This window comes from Carex rostrata, chromosome 8 (genome assembly GCF_964058835.1).
Source record: "Carex rostrata chromosome 8, lpCarRost1.2, whole genome shotgun sequence".
Lineage (NCBI taxonomy): Eukaryota > Viridiplantae > Streptophyta > Magnoliopsida > Poales > Cyperaceae > Carex > Carex rostrata.
Window position 1 is genome coordinate 5,837,163 of NC_135925.1, and position 23,822 is coordinate 5,860,984.

General features: G+C 38.5%; 2 protein-coding genes, 1 non-coding gene and 1 pseudogene across 3 annotated transcripts; 2 read left to right on the forward strand and 2 right to left on the reverse strand.

The window, feature by feature from the left end:
* Nucleotides 1–4,086: 4,086 nt before the first annotated feature.
* On the forward strand, nucleotides 4,087–6,228 carry LOC144558801 (transcription factor JUNGBRUNNEN 1-like). The gene is made up of 3 exons (XM_078307680.1): nucleotides 4,087–4,414; nucleotides 5,133–5,437; nucleotides 5,592–6,228. Exons 1-3 carry the CDS (start codon nucleotides 4,186–4,188, stop codon nucleotides 6,009–6,011), a joined length of 954 nt encoding a protein of 317 aa, XP_078163806.1. The 5' UTR covers nucleotides 4,087–4,185; the 3' UTR covers nucleotides 6,012–6,228.
* Nucleotides 6,229–14,784: 8,556 nt separating this feature from the next.
* On the reverse strand, nucleotides 14,785–19,526 carry LOC144558050 (uncharacterized; annotated as a pseudogene).
* Nucleotides 19,527–19,556: 30 nt separating this feature from the next.
* Nucleotides 19,557–20,387, reverse strand: LOC144558051 (uncharacterized). Its single transcript, XM_078306757.1, has 3 exons — nucleotides 20,061–20,387; nucleotides 19,810–19,862; nucleotides 19,557–19,752 (listed from the first exon to the last, which is right to left on the reverse strand). The coding sequence occupies exons 1-3, from the start codon at nucleotides 20,385–20,387 to the stop codon at nucleotides 19,557–19,559; spliced, it is 576 nt and encodes a 191-aa protein (XP_078162883.1).
* On the forward strand, nucleotides 19,789–19,899 carry LOC144558872 (small nucleolar RNA R71). Its single transcript, XR_013513029.1, has one exon. It is a non-coding gene; the product is annotated as a small nucleolar RNA R71 (small nucleolar RNA).
* Nucleotides 20,388–23,822: the final 3,435 nt, after the last annotated feature.

The window sequence follows — 23,822 nt, forward strand, 5'->3', positions numbered from 1 at the left end:
GGGTCAGGCGGGCAGGTCATGTCGGAAACGGGTTCGCGGGTCGGTCCGCAAAATGGTTTTGTGAACGGATCAGTCCGAACGGGTCAGTCGGAAACGGGTCGGTTCGCAGAATGATTTTGTGAACGGGTCTGAAAACGGGTCAGTCGGGAACGGGTCGGTGCGCAAATTCATTTTGCGAACGTGGCGGAATCTTAAATTTATTAAATCCGGTGGTATTTATTTTATTCCGATTTATTTGGGTGGTATTAAAAAAAAAAACGGAATATCATCACCCCTCCCCAACTTATATTTATTTCAATCCAAACAGTCCAATAAGTAAGGTCCAAGACCAAATCAGATTCCATATTCATTTTATATGTTTGCAAGATAATATACCATATTCCGGACTAAGCCCGAAGACCAGGCTTGTTAGTTCAACTATCTATTTATTTTCCTATTTAGATGCTCAATTGTCATATCTTTATGCTCGGTCTCAGATAAGGCATACAATTCAATTCCTTAAATTCAGCTTTAAGCCGAACCCATAGACTCTCATTTTGCATATTTGTCCTTTGATAAGGCATAATGTCATATTCACATAATTAACCTCTGATTGTTAAATTTTCTTACAATTTGATCCCTGTAACTCAAAGTTACTACACTAGTATACCAAAGGAGACCGATACCGATAAGTACGAGAAGCAGAACATCAACCACGATATCACAAGAGTATTATAACTAGTAATCAAGTGAATAATATACTAGTACAGTGCTATTTGAAGACGGTATCAAGTTCCGATTCAAACCCGGTAAGAAAACAAGCGAAAAAGAAAGGAGTTCAATAATCTTTCAAGCATTAGCAGCCACTAAGCAACCTTGTTTTTGTTAGAAATTTATTTTAAAACTCCAAATTTATATAATATTTATTTTAATATTAATGTTTTTAACTTTATGAAATATAGAGCTAATTGTGAATTAATTCTTTTAATCCAATTTCTACATAAATGATCATTATCCACTGCCTCAGAAAATCAAATCCAATACATATTGAATATGAGTTGTGCATGGCATCAATGCTCTCTGTATTTATTCTAAGCAATTGAAACAATTGAGAATAGCATGCGCAAGCATTAAAATCAATTTTCGTTTGAGTTGATTTGCATATGCTGATCATTCATTCATATTAACCGTTTATTTTCTTTTAATATAAAAAACGGTAATATTAGAATGAATATTATCTTAATTTTCATGAATGCACAAACTTATTATGTTAATGTTATTTGTCTATAAATAATACATAATATTTGAAGAGCTAATTATCCAACAATCTATTTAACAATTTTCATTCTCTTGCTCTTCCTATCAGCTCTATAATTCATAAGGACATAAGGACCTATTTGTAACCTTTATAGTAGCCCTAGGATGGAGTAATCATTCTTTACAGTACCTGATGGGGTCAGGTAAGTCCCAGTCAATACATAATGGGACCATGTTTCAGGTTGTCCCAGTCATGCTGTTGATGGTTGGCCATGATGTCATTTTTATAAAAAGAAATAAAAAAAAGGGTTGATAAAGGAGTGGTACGTAATTGAAAAGGTGATGAAAGGGTACTATTGAAAATAATAATTTCACATTAAAGACTATCCTCTTTTTTTCTCTTCCGTTATTCTATTTTTTCTGGAATATTCAGAAATTCAAATTCTAACACTTTTCTCAATACTAAATATAACTTTTGTATGGTATTTTTTAAAGTAGTTATAAACTGAAAAGTTATCAGATGCTCTTGTTAAAAAGTTAAAGTACTATGTTGGGCTAAATATATAGGGTTAAACCCAAAATGCGGCATAAAATTCACAAAAGGTGGTCAATGAATAAAATGGTGTATAATTTGTTTTCTGTTTCATTTTGATGATTTAGTAGGTTAATATAATTAATATTAATACAACATCAAGCAGCAGTGCAGCTTTGGACATTTTTCTTTGCCTTCTAATTTTCTTGACTGAGAAATATGAATACATTTTTTTGTCAAACCTAACAACCATTGTTACACCCAACCGCTATCTCACAAATCTTTGTCATCTGAAACCTTTATTAGGTTTCCTCTTCGCTTGCTGTGCACATCGATCTTTGAACACTAATTTACCAATGTCGATATTTCACATTAGTTTAGAAAGGTCTTCTAGCAAAACAAAAGTAATTAAGCTGAATTTAATTAACCCTGTACTTCTATTTAATTTTCTGTCTCAAACAGTTATTGGTGTTGAAAATATGCTATGTTGGTTCTTTTATTAATAATAGCAGCACAGAGAACTCTGTTTGTTTCAATTGGAGAGGATGTAACAAATGCCAAATGCAGTTGGAAAATGAACAGATAAGTATATACTAGTCAAGAGTCAAAACAGCAAGACAGTACTGTTGGACTTCTCTATGTTTTCTATATGTGAGCAGCCACTTTAGTGGAATACCAGTATACCACTGCCACGTAATTCATGCATGCAATATTGTAAACTAATTTTTTATTGTAATTTTGATCAGTACATCAATTTTATTAGAAAAAAAAATATTATGATTGTTGTTGATCTACATCATTCCTAACTATGGAAATATAAAAATGAAATATTCAGTTCTAATATCTGTAGTAACAAATTTAATAGATTGGATGCTAAAAATTGTTGATCCAAAATAAAATAATACTAACGCCTGTGAACATAAATTTCTAATTAAATTATAATTGTTCGATAAAATCAATATAAACTATCTACGATATTTTATAGTCAATGATCACATTTTTATTACCAAGATGAGAAAAATATTAATTGAATTTATTATCTTAGTCAAGGAACATCAAATAGGACTTTGAAAGATAAACAGCTAGCACGCTAACACTAATAATGTTTTATTAGACATAGAATGTTAACAATGTTTAGTGATGTCAAGGAAAAATGAGCTCATCCAAACATAAAACAAATAACGAATAAAAGAAGTGGATGATGACATGTAATTGTGTGTGGGGGTTTTTTTATTTGCAAATTTGTTGTTCATATATAGGAAATCATATATAGTTTCTTCTAATTTGGTAAATCAAGAACCATCTTTTTAATGCAAATTAGGGGTCCACAAATTATGTTGGAGTTGAAGACAATTAATGGGTTTAGCCCCTTTTGCATTTACCATCGGCAAAAAAATCAAACCGTTGGCATTGATGCCTTTTGCCATCGGTAGAAAAAGTCAACCGTCCGCTTTTGACTCTCTTATTGGAACCAATGGCAATTGAAGCTACTGGTTTTTGATATTTCTTATGACAAAGAAAGCTAGCCGATGGTGATTTGTTCACCTTGATTTTAATTCAAGTAGACAGCCGCAACTTCTAAGATGTGAGCTAGGGATGCAAACGGATCGGATATCTATCCGAATTCGTATTCAAAATTTTCATATGGATATCTGATATCCGAATATACAGATATGGTTTTAAATTTCAATTATTTTTATCCGAATAGTAGATATATATATTATATAGTTTAATATATATTATGAAATAAATTATGTTATTTACTATTATAAAAGCGGATATCTGTATCTGTATCTGATGTATCCGTATCCGTCTAATATCCTATCAGTATATGTATCCGGAAAATAAAAACGGATATGGATATGGTTTTACCACTATCCGATCTGTTTGCACCCCTAATGTGAGCCCATTTTGGTGAGTTAGAAGATTGAGCTGCTTCTATCTCTCTGTTGTCTCTTCACCAAATCATTTAGGATTTTGCTCTCTTCTTCTTAAAATTTGTAAGAGAGTGTATAAGAAAGTGCTACTGAGAATTCTAATCTCATGTACTTGTAAAACTCTTTGATTTAGTTGGTTTGTATCGTGTGTTTCAGTGATTTTTCCGAATAAAATTTTGTATCATTTCTTGTACTTGCTTGTTTATTATCTTGATTTCTCTTGTGACTCTCCATTTATTTATTTACCTCTATTTTTTACCCAACAAATTATAACTGAAAGAGATACATTATTATATATTGCTTTCCAAACAAGCAGTCAGCAATTGAAAGCAGAGAGATAGTCAATGCAAAGAATTTGACCAATGCCCCCGCATCCTTTTCTCATTGCCAAGGTGTGCTTCTATAAAAAAGAGACAGGTAAACAGTTTAGTATAGCAATTTGCACAGGCAAAAAAAGAAAAGCTCTAACAAGATATAGTGATGGAAAAGGAAAATCTAAAGAAGAGAAAATATGGAAAAGAGGTCATGTTAAGAGCACTTGCACAAGAAGAGAAAGATGAAGAAACAATGCTCCCGGGGTTTCGATTTCACCCAACAGATGAAGAACTTGTCGGATTTTATCTTCAGCGAAAGGTCGACAAGAAAAAGCTGAGCATAGAGATTATTAAAGAGGTTGATATCTACAAGTTTGATCCATGGGACCTTCCAAGTAAGTGTACAGAGTTAATTGAAAAATTAACTATGAACTCGAGCAATTATGAGTAAGCGAATTGTTGTGATTGCTCGAGTGATTCATTTTTAACTTCCATTTATATATTAAATTCAACGGTAAGTCTAGCTAGCTAGCTAAGCATGAATAGATGTTTTAGAAATAATAATCACACATGAGATGAATTTTCTTATACAAAATTTCTTAAAAATCATATTCAACACTAAATTTATTATACCTAGATGTATACCTTTATTAGCTAGGCTATCCTCTGGGTTCTCTTTTACCAATGGCACACCACCTCTTTGTCGGATTCATATCATCTCAGGTATTGCACAGGATTACCCTTACTTTACGGTTTGAGATTAAATCTCAACCGGTTTGGGATTTGGACTGTCATAGGGATTATTGGGCTTTGAGATTCGTGCCAAGTTAAAAATAACGGTCCAGATCTAGTAATTGTAAAAGATTCCCTTATCAGGTATTGGAGAGGATGTGAATTCCTCTTTGTCCACTGAAATTGGGACAACTTGTAATTCAACTTTTTTATTTCCAAAATTCTCCTCCTGCTGTACTGTCTTTGCCTCAGAAGTATTATAAAGCATTTATTCTTTGGTAATTGGTATATATGGTCTTCATGATGTAATTTATGATCATACCATCACAAGGATACTGATAATCTTTTTTGTTCGTTTCTTGCGTCTTCATGGCAAATTAGAAACCAGCAATGGAGGAGGAGAGAAAGAATGGTACTTCTTTTGCCTAAGAGGTAGGAAGTACAGAAATAGCATCAGACCAAATAGAGTGACGGGTTCAGGTTTCTGGAAGGCGACTGGTATTGACCGACCCATATATCCATCCAATATAACCATCGCCTGTGAGTGTATCGGACTGAAGAAATCCTTGGTTTATTATCGAGGCTCTGCTGGCAAGGGGACGAAAACCGATTGGATGATGCATGAGTATCGCCTTCCTTTGGATTCAAAGAAGGATGATAGTGCCCCTCCTACCACTCAAGAAGCTGTGAGAATTCATTTTCTTCCATTCTATATTTGTCTGGTTCTATCAAAACTTTTGGTTGACATTTTTTGTTAAAGGAATGATAGAGAACTAGTTCATGATATCTCTAAGCTTCATTATTTGGTAGTAATATCAAACTAAAATTTTACTAATTCAGGAGGTTTGGACAATTTGTCGAATTTTCAAGAGAAGTGCTACTTACAAAAGAGATCCACAAAATTGCAGAGAAGCCACGAGTAAGAAAACACCAATAGATCATTATTCCAGCTCTAACACTAGCAGTCTCGAGTATGATGGAGGAGACCGGTATAGAATTGACAATAGAGACCCCAATAACTATGTTGATTCACAATTTTTGGTGGATCATCCAGTGTCAAGTTACAACTATTCTGATGAAATGAAAGAAGCGAACAATGGAAGGTGGATGAATCCAACACTACAAAATCCAGCACCGGCATTCCATCCAAATGGTCTTAATCCACTTGTCAATGAGTGGAACCATAAAGACGGAAGCTGGGACGAGCTTGGGAGAATGATGGAGTATATGAATCAGAGCATAATTCATGATTACCGGTAGATTAATCAGGATATTGCTTTCAATATACTTCCAATAATCTCTGTTCCACTGGTGCATGTACAGGTTTAGTGTTGAAAATTATTCCTGAGTGTTAGCTTGACAATACATTCTTGGAGCAATAGTTACAAGCATGTTTCTAAAGTGTTGTCCATGGCATAAATATGTTTTGTAAAGGATTTTCAACAATTTAAATATTTCATGTTAAATTGATATGTTATATTCCGAAATTTTAAAACTGGATTATATTGCTAAATCGATCATTACGTTTAAATAAAACTTTTAATTAAATTGATGAGCGTTCAGATTTTATCTGACTGATTAAAACAAATCTAAAATTTCGAAATATAAATGAATTATAACATTATGTAAATTAAAAATTAGAGATTTAAAAATAAAAGGATTCGTGTAAAGAAATAAATAAGTTACAAATTTCGTTAATTAATTAAGTATGGAGATTTGAATAAATAATTATACACAAATATAAGTAGATATTAAATTTAAATCGAATTTTATGGATTCTAAAATCGAATTATAAACACGTGAAAATATTCGAACAACATTATGAAAATATTACAAAACTTTGATCCGAATTTATAAAGAAACTGTAATTGTAGATCACACGATCAAGTTATATGCATTTTTAAAATGGTTGAACCCTTTGATCTAATGCCTCAGCACGAATCTTAAAGTTAGGGTTTTAAAACCCCGTCCCCCTTTCCTCTCCCTTTCATCTCTCTCCCTGTCTCTCTCATTGGTCCCTGCGCACCGACCCTACTTCCTCTTTTCCTTTGTTCGCTAATGGAGACGAGAGGGAGAGAGATTCTGCCCTTGGTCGCCCTGTCCCTTCGGTTGTCAGAGAGTAGGTGAGGCAAGATGGCCTCGCCACCTACTTGGTACGGTGCTGTAGCGTGTAGTTTTCCTTCCTTTTAGGGTATATAAACACCTCTCTCTCTCTCTCTCTCTCTCTCTTGAGCTTGGCTCTGAAATTTCGCTCATGTGCTGAGAAATCCCTCTCTTTCTCCTCTTTTATATTGTTCTGGTTTGCTTATTGTTCCGGCTGGCTTGTTCATCTGGTGCTTGGCTGGTGCTGTTCTGGTGTGTGATACCCTTTTGCCTTCTCCCTCCCGTGCTAGCTCTAATCGGGTAATTTTTCGAGTCCCTTGTTCAATTGGTCAGATTTCTGCTTTGAGGGATTTGTAGTTAATTACACCTTTTGCTCGGGTTGTTGATTTTCCCGGCAATTGGTGCTGACTTGAGGCTTGTGCCGCGCTCGTTTGTGCCTTGCCTATTTTGTGATGCTCATTGCCTTCCTCTATCCTTATCTGATGTGTGTGCTGTGGTGCTTGTATGCTTGTGTGTTTTGCTGGGCTTTGTGTGCTATTCTGTTGTTGTTGGTTGTTGCTTTGTTGTTCTATTTTGCTGGTCTGATTCTGTGGCCTGGTCTGTTCTATTTTGCTGGTTTGTTGTTGTGGTTGTTTGGCTTGGTTGTTGTGTTGTTGTGCTGACTTGCGAAGTGCTAGTACCAGTGGTACCAGCCCAGTATACTATTGGTACTGTACTAATTTTGTGTGTATACCAGCCTTTGAACTGACGGTATAATCATTTTGTTATGCAAATTACCCCTAAATGGTGTAAATAATTTAAGTGAAGGGGCCAAAGTGTAAAATTGGTAAAATTTATATGTAAGGTCGGCCATATGTATATATTTATGTGAATGGACTTGAATTGGAAATTGATAAGTCAAATGGCCGAAAGTTATAAAGGAATTAACGGATTTAAATGACGGCATTTAAAAATTTAAGTTTTGATAATGTAACCGAATAAAACCGGATGCTTATGTAAACTTAAATTAAATCGGAAAATGATTATACTGTCTAAGGTCTTGATGCCTCGATGATAGCTCATAACATAATTTGATCAGATACTAAAATAACTCGATTGGACACCTGTATGATCATGAAACAAATTAAATTAAATCACCCAACACATTAAATAAAATAAAAGTCTAATAAATAAGTTTTTAATTAAAACTTTTAAACTTTTCAAAAAATTTATTAAAAACTTCATTGCTAATTAATAAAGGATAATAAATTAGCAACGAAAAGTATTGTTTTATACTTAGATTCGAAACATCGAGATAAATGTAAAATTAGAGTAGTTATAAAATATCGAATTGTGCGGCTTAGTTAGAAATAATTAAAAACAAGTAAAATAGATAAACAATTCGTTTTTAAAATTTTATAACCAAATTACGTATCTAAATTATAAAGTAACTAAAATATATTAAACTAACAATATAGTTCAGTAATAATTGCACAATTTACATATTTTATTAAAATAATAACATTAGGAATTTTTAATAATAAGTTAACCTTCGATACCGCATTTCGACCGATTTAAAATAATTAGAGTTAAGTTAAAATAAATCAAATAGATAAGTAATTATGATCTATTAATAGGTAAGGCACGTTTAAAATTACCGTAACTAACGAATAATTATTATTGCAAATATTTCGATATTATAATTTTTACAAGCAATATATCTTCAAATTAAATTATTAAAAATATAAATTATGTTAGGATTAAATTAGATTAATTTCGATCAAACTGAATGATCAATATCTCATGAAATTATAAATTGAGATTAATGCAAAGCTCGATGGCATGAAAGTAAATAATTAATATTTGACTAACTGGTTCAGTCAGACTGACTGAATCGGTAATATTTATAAAATCAAAATAATTGAGAATTTTAATTACACGTTAACTGGGGCGAGGGTTAGAATAATTTAGCATAGATTTTGATTAGTTTAAATTACATAATTTCAAATCAGCAGATCCCGTACGAGTCCGATCATTGGACTGATCCGACTGATCCGCAGTTCGGAGCATACACGGAGCCCGCTGATTTCACTAAGGGTTAGCCACAGAGTCTCCAGCCATACAGATGTGGGATATCTGAATTATTCTTTTCGGGGGCGTACTCTTACTAGTCGATCCATCTGACCTGACATCTGCACTTTATTTTTAAGTAGTTGAATTAAAACTGTAGAGCATGTTTATCCTTTCTGCACTGTAGGTAGAATTGCATAAACCCTGAAAAACTCAAATTTACTGTATTTTAAGAGTAGAGTAATTAAATAATATTATAGAGGTTGGCTAAGATCAAAGTGGTAGTTCCTAAGCTTTGGTGCTACCAATTCGTTTTTAAATTTTCAAAACATCGATCTGAACCGTTCAAGTTGATCTCTATATTAAAATGTGCTTGGAGATCAAATTTTATATTTTTCTGAATTTTTTTACCATTTATTAAGCCACTTCGCTGATCTAATAGTGACTTTTGATTTTACTATTTTGTTAAGCCAACCTCTATATATATATATATATATATATATAGAGAGAGAGAGAGAGAGAGAGAGAGAGATGGGTTATGGTGCATTACAATGCATGGAGGGGTTTGTGCATTGGACCATAAATCTAAAATTCAAAATCCAAATGAGCGATCCAAACCATTCATCTTGCTCTCCATATTAATACGTGCTTGGAGACCAAAATTTACATTTTTCTGTTATTAAGTATTTTACAAAATTGTTGATCCAACGGTGCCTTAACAAAACAGTAGAGGACATATATAGAGAGAGATGGGCTATGGTGCATTGCAATGCATGGAGGGGTTTGTGCATTGGACCATAAATCTAAAATTCAAAATCCAAATGACCAATCCAAACCGTTCATCTTGTTCTCCATATTAATATGTGCCTGGAGACCAAATTTTACATTTTTCTGAATTTTTTTACTATTTATTAAGTATTTTACAAAATTGTTGATCCAACGGTGGCTGCTGATTTTACTGTTTTGTTAAGCCACCGTTGGATCAACAATTTTGTAAAATATTTAATAAATAGTAAAAAAATTCAGAAAAATGTAAAATTTGGTCTCCACGCACGTATTAATATGGAAAACAAGATGAACGGTTTGGATCGGTCATTTGGATTTTGAATTTTAGATTTATGGTCCAATGCACAAACCCCTCCATGCATTGCAATGCACCATAGCCCATCTCTCTCTCTCTCTCTCTCTCTCTATATATATATATATATATATATATATATATATATATAGAGGTAGGCTAATATACAATCGATTGTTCCTGGGGTCCCGTACAACCAAGTCATTTTTCAATTTTTAAAGTCCAAATGATCGATCCAAACCGTTCATCTTGTTCTCCATATTAATATGTGCTTGGAGACCAAATTTTACATTTTTTTGAAATTTTTTACTATTTATTAAGCCACTTTGAAAATCGTTGATCCAACGGTAGCTTCTGGTTTTACTGTTTTGTTAAGCCACCGTTGGATCAGCGGTCTTCAAGTTGGCTTAATAAATAGTAAAAAAAATCAGAAAAATGTAAAATTTGGTCTCCAAACACATATTAATATGGAGAACAAGATGAACGGTTTGGATCGATCATTTGGACTTTAAAAATTGAAAAATGACTTAGTTGTACGGGACCTCAGGAACAATCGATTGTATATTAGCCTACCTCTATATATATATATATATATATATATATATATATTATTAGAATATTAGGTTATTAGTTGTCGTCTTCTCGTAGAAGACAATATATTATTAAAATAGCCAACCAAAAATAACAAATTCGGGCTCTGAACCGACCTAATTGCGGGCCGCAATGCATGGTGGAAGTTAACAATCTGCAGCGAAGAATTCTGAAGGTCATTGCGGGCCGCAACCACCCCATTACGGGCCGCAATGCATGTGCTGAAATTGTCTGGTGGAGTTCTTGGTTCTGGCTTCTTGGTTGCGGTCCACAATGGGTCTCTTCCGGGCCGCAATGGCTGTGGTAGAAGCTCCATTCTTCGTGCTAACTCGCCCGTTTTGCTTCGTTAAGCTCCAAAAACTTGATTACCTGTAGAACAAACATAACTAGGGCAGTAACTTGAACTTTTGGACATTTCTAACCTAATTAAACCTAATCTAATCAAAACTCAGCTTATTTTTCATACCCAACCCTAGGTTTCAACATATATAATTTTGGCTTATCAAATTCCCCCAAGCCTAGTTCTTGCTTGTCCCAAGCAAGTCTAAACATTCACAGATATCCCCAGGGCTGGTCATGTCTTTTAAACCAAGTTATCTAAACTATCCTAACAAGAACTAAAACTAAAAATTTGTCAGTCAAGGCAAATTAGGGTGTAAACAATTCAATTTAAAGCATAGGTAAAACATTTATTCGGATTTATTTCAAATGATCTTCTTCACCTCACAAACACAAGTTTTGGTTTTAATTAAGCAAATTTATACCCAAATAACACCTCATAGTTAGTGAACCTTGTATTTTTTCCCCCAATTCTACAAGTGACAACCAATTCCAGAAAATTCTTTGAAAAAGAAATTTTAGTTAAGGGTGTAGACTGTGCCTGATGCTTTGACTTTTTTTACTTGTGCATCTGTCTGTTTTTGGCTCGCTCATTTTCCTATTTTTTTTTAATTTCGTTTTTGTTTCTTTTTCTATTCTTCACTCTTTTCCTTTTCTTTTCTTTTTTATATATGCAGATGTATTTGTCCTAAGGACTTCAATCCTACATATCTCACTTTTTCAGCCTACACCTTTGTTCAATTAAGTCCGGTTTAGAAAAGGATTTCTGAGCCTCGCGCAAAGTCTCCTACGGGCACCAAGCCTTTCGGAAACTCTTGGCCTTGCGCATCTGAGACTTGATTTCCAACATGTAGAATGAGTTCTTAATAAAAGACCACCGGTACCAAGGTATCATAATTCACCAATTATTACCCTTTCCTATGTCATGAGGTTATATCATTGAAATCACCAAACAAAAATTTTTGAAATATGCCCTCAATTTGTATTGTTTTCCCCTAAAGTGCACAAAACTCACTAAAAACAAAAACAAGTAAACAAAGATACAAATTGGATACAATTCCTAAGAATTCCCCCCCAAGCCTATCCATTGGCATCGTCCCAGTGCCACAAACAAACTCAAGAAAGGAAAAAATAGGAATAAGAAAACTCACAGAGTAAGCTACTGAGGAGGTGCATCGCTCTACTGAGGTGGTGTGCCACTCTGCTGAGGTGGTGTGCGCCTCTGTCGCCGGCGCCTCGGTATTGGGTCAGCTGAGACAAATCCAGAGCTTGACATGTGTGTATAGATGCGGTCAGTCTGGTGGTAAGTGCCATGCTGCTGATCTGCCATCTCATCAATATCACCTGCAAGATCTGAGTACTGAACCTGCATGCGCCCCATCTGTGTGCTGAGCTGAGTCATGTCAGAGTGAAATGTGCCGAACTGGTCTGCCATGTAGGTCTGACTCTGGCCACCCTGTTCACCAATGTATGTGCGGAGGTCTGCAATTTGTCGATCGAAAGCAATGAACCGCTCATTGACATAATCACGCAGCTCCGTATACTGTGTAGCACTCTGAGTCGCCAGATTGGTGATGTTGGTGTTCATTGTTTGCATCAGCTCGAACATCTGCTGCGGGGTCGGCTGACCGGGACCGGGAGCCCAATAAGGTGGAGGCGGAGCATGGTGCTGATCTGGAAGAGGCCCCCCAAATGGATCAATAGGTGGATGTGCGGCTGGCTCGGCTCCTGGCTGATGCTGAGGCTGCAATGGTGGACCCACATTGAGGGGCAGAATCCAAGTGGTAGGATCTGCCCGATTGATCGGAAGTGGCAGGGGTAGAGGAATCTGCTGGCCACCACGAGAGAGGAAGAAATACGAATCGCCAACCCTAGAAAACATACCGGCCGTCTGCAGGTATGTCATATCAATGAACTCAGTTTGCTTCTGGAGACGCGTGGCAAGAACTCGATAGATAGGACCCTCTACAGGAAGCACACGGTGGTAGATGGCAAGCCGGGTCACAAATTCACCAATAGATATCATACCACCCTGACTGACATTGTCTCGCACGCCCAAGATATGTTCAAACATGAAGACACCGACATTTGGAAGAATTTCAGGTCTGGTTTGGGCATTGAGCATGGCATACATGAAGAAGATCTCACTCTCGCCCATAGTACCCACCGTCTCACCGCGTGCAAAGATAGTGAAGGCGAGAGCACGCTGGATGTAGCGGAAGACGGGATGGCTGATCTGACTAACCTTGTAGGTCCTCCTAGGGCCACCAATCAATTGGCAAGAGAAGTCGTAGAAATTAGTGGTCTCATTCCATGCAGGGGCCTCCACTGCCTCGGGTCTGTTGGGGAACCCCATGATACGGTTGACCTCATCCATGGTGATGGAGTACTTCTCACCGTCCATGTAGTATGTCGCCAGATGCTCATCCTCCATCTCTAGAGTAGACAAAAACTCATAGGTCAAAGTACGATAAGTTGGCATGGATATAGTGCAATATCCCCAAATACCCAGGGAAGACATCAGAGACTGGACCTCATCCAAAATACCTAAGGACTGCAGTGTAGGTATATGGATGTATTTGGGCTGCACAACTCTCTTGGACTTAAGAGACTGAAAGGTCTCTCGTTCCCTCTCATTCCTAAACTTAAGACCAAAATCAGTGAGGTTGTTCTCAGGCCACTGTTTTTCAGGTAGAGTGGTCCAGTCGGGCTGGTCAGACATTTCAGTGTCCTGAGGACCACTAGTTGTACCAGCTCCTCCCCTATACTATTTGGAACGCTTTGTGGGTAAGAAATCCTCAGTTGCAAATTCCTTACCCTTTCCCCTAGTCTTTGGTGGCATGATTGGTATGGTTCAGTTTGGTAAAGGCAAGTACCACCCAAAGATTGGTTTAATTCAAGCACAATCAACAATTTGCAACTCAAGCAACCATACTACTCAATTCATGCACAATTCACAATTCGATTACCTTAATTGATTTAATTGTAATTAAAAAGAGTTAGAAATACAACCGAATGCGTGCAATCAAACCAATTTGAAGTGGAGATGTAGCCGAGAAGTCCAACTCCGAGTCGAATGCTTAAATTCCAGCAAAATCAGTGCAGAATGCCTTTCTGTGTACTTGGTTGCGGGCCGGAAGAGGAGCTATTACGGGCCGCAATGGAGTAGGAAAATCAGTTCTGGGTGCTTGGTTGCGGGCCGCAGGAGGTTTGGTCACGGTCCGCAAGAGGTGCAGTGGAAGGGTGGCTGCGGATGCGTCTCAGGTGGAGTGTTGCGGGCCGCAAGAAGGTTTGCTGCGGGCCGCAAGGAGTGCGGTGGAACCGTCTGTTTGGATCTGGTTTGAGAAAAGGAAAAGAAAAGAGGAAAAAGAAAAGAAAAAGAAAGAAAAAGAAAAAGAGAAATTGAGAGAGATTGAGAAAGAAAAGGAAAAGGAAAAGAAAAAGAAAAAGTAAAAAGAAATTGAGAGAGAGATGAGGGATTGAGATGGAAAAAGAGAGATAGAGAAGTAGAGAGAGAGATTGAGAGATAGAGAAAGAGGAAGTGAGGGAGAGTCGGCAGGGAAAGAGAGAGAGAAAGCGGAGAGGGAGAGAGAGATTTTGCAAAGAGGCCCTCCCTTTTATTGTATTTGTCACCTGTTGGAACCCTATTGCGGACCGCAATAAGGTTGATTACGGGCCGCAATGATCCTGTAAAAATTAAAAAAAATTCGATTAAGTAAATGATCTGGGTCCATTGCGGCCCGAAATGATCTCATTGCGGACCGCAACCTTTTTTTCTGACTTATTGCGGACCATAATTGGTTTAGTTGCGGCCCGTAATATGCCTGGATTTTTCTCTAAACTGCCTAAACTAACCTATCTAAATGCAATTAAAATTAAAGTACGAAATTTAAATGTGCAGAAAAGTAAATTGCTTGGGTTGCCTCCCAAGAAGCGCTTGTTTATCGTCTCGAGCTTGACCATTCTCCTCTTCTAGTTCGTTTGTGCATCAGTAAGGGAGATGTTAATCTTCCCTTCAACCGGTTCTCCATAATTGTACACCTTGAGTCGCTACCCATTTACTTTAAATGCACCAGTTCGCTCGCTCCAAATCTCTACCGCCCCATGTTCAAACACGCGTTTCACCTGAAACGGGCCACTCCACTTGGACTTGAGTTTTCCTGCAATGAGTTTAAAACGTGAATTGAACAATAAAACATAATCACCAATGTTAAACTCCCTTCGTATGATGTGCTTGTCATGCCATTGTTTCGTCCTCTCCTTATAAATTTTGGCATTCTCATACGCGCTGAGACGGATCTCCTCAAGTTCATGCAAGTCGAGGATGCGCTTTCGTCCGGCTTTTTGCATGTCGAAGTTAAGAGACTTGATAGCCTAAAATGCCCTATGCTCCAATTCAACCGGCAAATGGCATGGCTTGCCATAGACAAGCTTGAAAGGGGTCATGCCAATTGGTGTTTTGTAGGCCGTGCAGTATGCCCAAAGTGCGTCATCTAGTCTCAACCTCCAGTCTTTTCGGGTCAAGCCTACAGCGGTTTGGAGGATGTGCTTGATCTCACGGTTTGACACTTCCACTTGGCCACTTGTTTGTGGATGGTATGGAGTGGCCACCTTGTGTTTGACACCATACTTCTCCATTAAGCTTTTAAAAGAGCGGTTTATGAAGTGAGAGCCTCCATCGCTAATCACCACCCTCGGAACACCAAATCTTGGAAAAATTACCTTTTGAAAAAGGCGTTTGACGGCTTTGGAGTCAGCTTCTGGGCTTGGTATCGCTTCTACCCATTTGGAGACATAATCCACTGCTACCAGGATGTACTTGTTGTTGCATGAGCTCGGGAAGGGTCCCATAAAGTCAAATGCCCCATACATCAAATAATTCGACTTCTAGAATACCTTGCTGAGGCATCTCATTTCTCCTAGTGATGCTTCCCAACCTTTGGCACTTGTCACAAGAGACAACAAATTGCCTTGTATCTTTAAAAAGGGTTGGCCAAAAGAAACCGGCTTGCAGGACTTTAGCAGCGGTCTTGTTGGTTGAAGCATGTCCTCCGTATGGTGATGAATGACAATGGTAGAGAATTGATTGAACCTCATCTTGTGGAATGCAACGCCTGTGAATCCCATCAACACCAAGCTTGAAAAGATATGGGTCATCCCAGAAATAATGCTTGGTATCCGCATAGAATTTCTTCCGTTGTTGGTATGTGAGGTAGGGTGGTAGAACTCCGCATGCAAGAAAGTTGGCGATATCAGCAAACCAAGGGTATTCGACTCTGTTGACTTGATAGAGTTGTTCATCAACAAAAGAGTCATCTATCGGCACTTCTTGGCTTGAAGGTTCAGCCACAATGCGTGAAAGGTGATCAGCTACTAGGTTTTCGGTGCCCTTCTTGTCCCTTATCTCAAGGTCAAACTCTTGAAGGAGGAGGATCCATCGGATGAGGCACGGTTTTGCATCTTTTTTGGTAAGGAGGTAACGGACTGCCGCGTGATCAGTGTAGATAATGACCTTAGAACCCACCAAGTAAGGGCGGAACTTGTTGATGGCAAAGACCACCGCAAGCAACTCCTTTTCGGTTGTGGTGTAATTGACTTGGGCCTCATCTAGCACCTTGCTTGAGTAGTAGATTGCATACGGCTTCTTGTCGACTCGCTGCCCCAAAACTGCTCCAACAGCATAATCGCTCGCGTCACACATAATTTCAAATGGCTCACTCCAATTCGGGGGTTGCAAGATAGGTGCTGAAATCAAAGCTTCTTTCAACCTATTAAAAGCATCTAGACAATCCGCATTAAAATCAAAAGGGGCATCCTTAACCAATAGATTAGTTAAAGGTTTGGCAATTTTTGAAAAAATCTTTAATGAACCTTCGATAAAAATCTGCATGCCCCAAAATGCTTCTAACACCCTTCACATTAATAGGTGGAGGTAACTTTTCAATTACCTCTACTTTGGCACGGTCAACTTCTAAACCTTTTTCAGAAACAACATGGCCTAATACAACACCCTCTTGTACCATAAAATGACATTTTTCCCAATTCAAAACAAGACTAACCTCTTCACATCGTTGCAAGACTTTGGTCAGGTTGGTCAAACAATCATTAAAGGTTGTACCATAAACTGAAAAGTCATCCATAAAGACTTCCATGGATTTTTCAATCAGGTCTGAAAATATTCCCATCATTGCCCTTTGAAAAGTGGCAGGGGCATTACACAACCCGAAGGGCATCCTGCGATATGCAAAGGTACCATATGAACAAGTAAAAGTGGTCTTTTCTTGGTCATCAGGATGTATTGGTATTTGAAAGAAACCACTGTAACCATCTAGATAACAAAAGAAAGAGTGCTTAGCTAGCCGTTCAAGCATTTGATCAATGAACGGGAGAGGAAAGTGATCATTGCGCGTGCCGGTATTGAGCTTTCGATAGTCTATGCACATGCCCCATCCCGTCACGAGTCGTGTTGAAATTGGCTCGCCATTCTCCCCTTTTATCACTGTTGTTCCTCCCTTCTTTGGCACCACATGGATTGGGCTCACCCATTTGCTATCAGAGATTGAATAGATGATACCTGCGTCAAGAAGCTTTTGGATCTCCTTTCGTACCACCTCACTAAAGTTCGGATTCAATCTTCGCTGCCCTTCAATGGTTGGCTTGTGTCCTTCCTCCATGAGAATGCGGTGCATGCAGATGGAAGGGTTTATTCCTTTGAGGTCATCGATGGTGTAACCAATGGCCTTCTTGTGCTTCCTCAAAATTGTCAAGAGTTGGTCGGTTTGGTCTTGGTTCAGGGATGCATTAACAATAACAGGGTAGGTTTGGTTCGGGCCAAGGTATTCGTAGCGTAAGGTCGAGGGTAATGGCTTTAGTTCTACTTTGGGTGCATCCTCTGAGGTTTCGGCAAAGTTTGGAAGTATCTCAGCTGTTGAAACCTGAAAAATTGGACTCAGAACGGGGATTAAGTCATCTGGGAAGGGTTCATTGCGGGCCGCAATGGGTTCTGGTTTCTGCAGGTTCTTCTGTGGTTTTGTCTGTAGGTACTGCGGACCGCAATAATATTCATTGCGGGCCGCAATGGGGTCTGCAGAATTCGTTTTGTTGGCTTTTTCGCACTCCTGATCCATCCAATACTCAAAGGAGCCCTTCTCCAAGTTGTTTATGAGCTCTTCATCTATCAACCTGTCAAGAATCTCAACACTAAAGACACTTTGATCATTATATGGGTATCTCATGGATCTTTTGATATCGAATGTCAATTTTTCTTCACCAATGTTCATTGTTATAATTTCATCATGAACATAAATCACAGCTTTAGCCGTATTGAGAAATGGTCTACCTAACAAGAGTGGTGTATGAGTGTCCTCATCCATGTCAACAACAACAAAATCTATTGGGACAAAGAATTTACCAATTTGAATTGGCAAGTCCTCTACCACTCCTAGAGGTAACTTAACCGATTGGTCTGCCAATTTGAGGGATATTCTGGTTGGCTTAAGTTCCCCAACACCTAACCTATCATAGACCGACTTTGGCATGAGACTTACACTTGCCCCTAGATCACAGAGTGCACATTTAAATTGGACATTCCCTATAGAACATGGTATGGAAAATTTACCCGGATCATCCAACTTTTTGGGCAATTCATTCATTACCATGGCACTACCGTTTGAGTCTAAGGATACCATTTGTACTTCCTCAAGCTTACGCCTATTTGAAAGAATGTCCTTGAAAAATTTGGTGTAAACCGGCATTTGGGTCATTACCTCAGTTAATGGTAGGTTTACATGCAATTGTTTCAACAGTTCAAGGAATTTAGCAAATTGTCTGTTAGTTCTCTCATTCTTAAGCCTACCAGGAAAAGGTGCGAATTTATGAGGATGGATGTAAAGAGGTACCTGTGCACTTACCTTTGGCGGCTCATCTTGAGATGGATTTGCTTGTATGGTAGGGTCGCTTGGTACAATTGGTGTAGCTTTCTTTGGGGCGGAATCCTCATGTGTGGAGATATGCTCATCACTGCTTCGTGTCTCTTCACCCTGTGGCTGCACATAGTCATCCGTCGGCATAGGTGGATCTTCATATTGCGTACCGCTGCGAAGCATGTGCCTAACCGCCTTGACATCCCTGGGATTGTTCTCAGGTTTTGGTGGAAGGGTGCCCGGTTGGCGAGAGAATTGCGTAGCTTGTTGTGCAACTTGGTTTTCAAGCATTTTATTTTGGGTTGCCAACATGTCTACCTTTTTGGTCAATTCATCAAACTTTTGGTTTTGACTTGTCATGAATGCTTCCATCATCAATTCAAGATTGGATTTTGATTGTGCATTAGAACTATACCCTTGGTTACCATAACCTTGATTTGGTCTATTAAAGTTTGAGTTACCTTGGGTATTTTGGTCATTTTGTCTCCACGCAAAGTTTGGGTGATTTCTCCAACCGGGGTTGTAAGTGTTGGAGTAAGGATTATTATTTGGTTTGAAATTGCCTTGGTTAATTGCATTAACTTCCTCATAACTAATCTCATTACTTACACCACAATTAATTGCTAAATGGTCGGTACCACCACAAATTGAACAAGGGAGAGGAGAAGAATTGTTTACCGAATTTACGCTCATTTACTCAATTTTGCGATTCAATGCGGCAATTTATGCAGCCAAGTTTGGGTTCGAACTCACCTCCTTCATTCCCCGCTGCAGGATCACCGGTGTCTCCCTAGGGTTATGCCATTGGCTTTGGTTGAGAGCCATGTCATCCACCAACTTGTATCCGTCCACAGCCCTTTTGTTCATGAGACTACCTCCAGCGGCTGCATCCAACATACCTTTGTCGTGTGGCATGAGGCTGTTGTAGAAGATTTGCAATAAATTTCACCCTTCTATACCATGATGGGGACAACACCTCTGCAGTTCTTGAAACCTCTCCCACGCCTCGCTCATGGTTTCATCTCCTTTCTGTCGGAAATTGTGGATTTGATGGCGCAAGGAGTTTGTTTTGGATGGTGGAAAGAACTTGTTGAGGAAAGCATTCGCCACCTTAGGCCAAGTATTCATGTTCTCGGGCCGTTGTCCCCTTATCCAACCTTTAGCCTTATCTGCAAGAGAAAAAGTGAAAGCCATAACTTTCAGATCTTCAGGAGAAACAGTTTGTACCTTAATTGTGCTGCAGATTTCTTCAAAATTGGCTAAGTGTTGCGTGGCATCTTCGTGAGGCAGACCGTGGAACAAGTTACGCTGCACCATGCTAACCCATGCAGGCGAAATTTGGTATTCTTCAGCATTGATAGTAGGTGCCATATAGCCAAGGTGGATTTCCTCAGCCCTAGGTGCCGTAAAGTCTCTCAAAGGGCGGTTGGCATCGGCTACTTCATTGTTTTCTCTTTCGAGAGCGACTGCCCGCAGACATTGAAGCTCATTGGCCATCCTATCCCTTTCCCTCTGAAGATTTTCAAATCGAATATCTTCATTTCCGATCGACATGTCTAACTGGCGTGGATTTAAATGCAAGAAAGGTCCCCTTGTTGGGTGTTTGTTCCTTCTCTGGTAGAAGAGATGGGTTGATCCTCGCCTGGAAAACCACTCAACCAAATCTGTGACATTCGGGGTTGGAGGTTCCTCTGCTAGATTTCAACCTAAAAATGAGAGAGAAAGAAAACAAAAGAAAATTAAAAACAATTACTAACTAAATTACTTAGGTTTGAAATAATATTCACCGTTGTCCCCGGCAACGACGCCAAAAACTTGATGTGAATTATTACAATACAAGTAATAAATCCTAGTTGATACTCAATTCGGCTGCAAGTGTACAGCCTTGTCAAGTAGTACTTAGGGATCGTCTCCACAGGGACAAGTTGGAATATCAAAATCTAACCTAACAATTTAATTTAGTAAAAGAAAGTAAAAAGGAATTTGTTTGTTCAAAGGTTGGTTTGATTGTGATTAAGTTGAATTAAACTAAGTCTTTAAAGCAAAATCTGATTTTTATCAAGTATGAGAAATTAGGGTTTTTTAGGGTTTCTATCCACTAATGTCACGACTAATTGGTTTATAAATTTATGTTCTTATGTTTATGAAGGCACAGTTTGGTGTTGTAGGTACAAAGTGATATTTCTATATTAATACCATCTTTAAATTAGAATAAACGTCACCTCTCAGTACTTGGCTACTCTAATCTAAAGTCATTAAGTTCTTACTGTCCCAATTAATCTAGAAAACTATCTTTCACCTCTCGGTACTTGGCACAATTTTCTAAACTATTAGGTAAAGCCCGTATAAGACAAGCATCACCTTTCGGTACCTAGCCTATCAAATACCATATTCCTTATGGTCTGGACCTAATATTCAATTTCTCAATTGCAAATCCTAGGGTTTCATGTGATTTCGATTAAGTCTTCACAATCAATTAAAATAAAGAATAGATCATAACAAAGAACAAGAATATATAAAATAAAACCAACTAAATCATAACAAAAGTTTCAAGTACAGCCCTAATCAACCCTAGAAAAGCCCTTAGCCAATCATGGCTAAGATACAAATCAAATCAAAAGAATAAAAGAGTTCCAAAGGAAAGAAAATAATAAAACTGGTTGATCAATGATGATCTCTTCTTCCTTCTTCTCTCTTCTAGCTTTTCCTTGCTCTTCCTTGTTCAAAATCAGAAATTAACTCTCTAAAAACGTCCTCCATCTGTTCTACAGGTTCCTATTTATACCCCACTCAAAAACCCAGAAATAACCAACCAAAAATAACAAATTCAGGCTCTGAACCGACCTAATTGCGGGCCGCAATGCATGGTGGAAGTTAACAATCTGCAGCGAAGAATTCTGAAGGTCATTGCGGGCCGCAACCACCCCATTACGGGCCGCAATGCATGTGCTGAAATTGTCTGGTGGAGTTCTTGGTTCTGGCTTCTTGGTTGCGGTCCGCAATGGGTCTCTTCCGGGCCGTAATGGCTGTGGTAGAAGCTCCATTCTTCGTGCTAACTCGCCCGTTTTGCTTCGTTAAGCTCCAAAAACTTGATTACCTGTAGAACAAACATAACTAGGGCAGTAACTTGAACTTTTGGACATTTCTAACCTAATTAAACCTAATCTAATCAAAACTCGGCTTATTTTTCATACCCAACCCTAGGTTTCAACATATATAATTTTGGCTTATCAGGTCCCTATGGCATTGTTTCAGGGCTGCGCAGCTGGACTGACAGCCTTGATATTACGCTACACGGTTCGAGGCCGTAGCGTTGTGTTGCACGGTTCGAGGTCGTAGCGTTGTGTTGCACTGTTCGAGGCCGTGGCACTTTAGTGCACCAGTTCGAGGTTGGCACTACTTACTGATCCCGTGAATCCGGCCGGATGAATGGAGTTCTCTCATACTCATGAGGGATGAGATTGACTATTTTTACGACTTGTATTGTATGATTTCTCCTATTTTATATGTTTGGTTGATGAATCGTTTAGGCGAGTTGATATACGGGATTTTGATATAACTATCGGCTAGTGTGCCAGTATAATGCTAATCTTGTGGGCAATATATATATCTTATTAGAATATTAGGTTATTAGATGTATTCTTCTCGTAGAAGACTATATTATTATTTTACGTGCATATGCATGCATTGGTGAGAGCTGAGCAGGGCCGAGTGACTTCGTTCCGTCTTGTGTCACTTGGCATGGGACGGCCCGATAGCCACTAAGCTGAGCGTCACTTGATTCTCGGATGGCCTTAGGATTTATATTATATGTACTAGTTGGAACTATATATGTTTTTCGTTCATTTTACATTTTTACGTGCACCGGTTCGAGTCCGGATGTACGAACGATTCGGGAGTTTCCCCACCTACATTAGGAGCTACATGCCTAGGACGGGTTACCCCATCAGTGGTTCGAGGCCCCGATGGCATTGTTTCAGGGCTGCGTAGCTGGACTGGCAGCCTTGATATTACGCTACACGATTCGAGGCTGTGGCGTTGTGTTGCACGGTTCAAGGCCGTGGCACTTTAGTGCACCAGTTCGAGGCTGACACTACTTATTTATCATTACGCTACACGGTTCGAGGCCGTGGCACTTTAGTGCACCAGTTCTAGACTGGCACTACTTGTTGATCCCGTGAATCCGGCCAGATGAATGGAGTTCTCTCTTGCTCATGAGGGATGAGATTGACTTATTTTACGACTTGCATTGTATGATTTCTCCTATTTTATATGTTTGGTGGATGAATCGTTTAGGCGAGATGACACACCGGATTTTGGTATAACCATCGGCTAGTGGGCAATGCTCGATGTCACTAGGCAACATGTATCATTGCACTCTGATCACAGTCCTTGGATTATATTATTTGGATCTTTTGATCCTATTGGCACGGCACAGGGTGATTTACTTAATCTGTATTATTATTATATTTGGGCACACAGTGCTAGGGGTTCTAGACTTCGATTTGATTATTATCCGTTATGATATTTTGACTTTGGGTTTATTTTGCATGTTGGCATAATAGATTAATCGCATCATGACATTAATTAAAAGTATTATTAGATATTGAGATAGGATCACACATGTGCATATTTTAAAATTGTATTCATTTTATAAATAAAAGTGTTTTGACCGTAGAGGATCCCTGAGGGGATAATTCTGGGTCACATACTGGGCGATTCGTCGCTCACCCACAAGTTGTTTCGTGGGTTTTAGGTACAGGTTCTGGCGGTCCGCAGCAAAAGATGTCAGGAGTTGTCCCCGAGGGCCACACCACTTGACCTAGTTAGGGTTAGGCTTTTGATTAGGTTTACGAGTCTCGTATTTCCTGTGTTATATATACGGGCTCGATAGATCATGTATCCCCTTCTATAGATGGTGTTATTTGGATTCGAGATAGATTGAATTGTATATTATGTATGTGTATGTTTATTTATTTGCTATGTGAC

Bases quoted from the DNA above. Each gene is read 5' to 3' on its own strand.
- LOC144558801 (XM_078307680.1), top strand. From the start codon at position 4,186: ATGGAAAAGGAAAATCTAAAGAAGAGAAAATATGGAAAAGAGGTCATG. The intron at 4,415-5,132 runs GTAAGTGTACAG...ATGGCAAATTAG, and splicing joins TGATCCATGGGACCTTCCAA to AAACCAGCAATGGAGGAGGA. The intron at 5,438-5,591 runs GTGAGAATTCAT...TTACTAATTCAG, and splicing joins CTCCTACCACTCAAGAAGCT to GAGGTTTGGACAATTTGTCG.
- LOC144558051 (XM_078306757.1), bottom strand. From the start codon at position 20,387: ATGTCGATCGGAAATGAAGATATTCGATTTGAAAATCTTCAGAGGGAA. The intron at 19,863-20,060 runs GTACAAACTGTT...AATTTCCGACAG, and splicing joins AAATCTGCAGCACAATTAAG to AAAGGAGATGAAACCATGAG. The intron at 19,753-19,809 runs GTGTTGTCCCCA...CTTCTACAACAG, and splicing joins AGGTTTCAAGAACTGCAGAG to CCTCATGCCACACGACAAAG.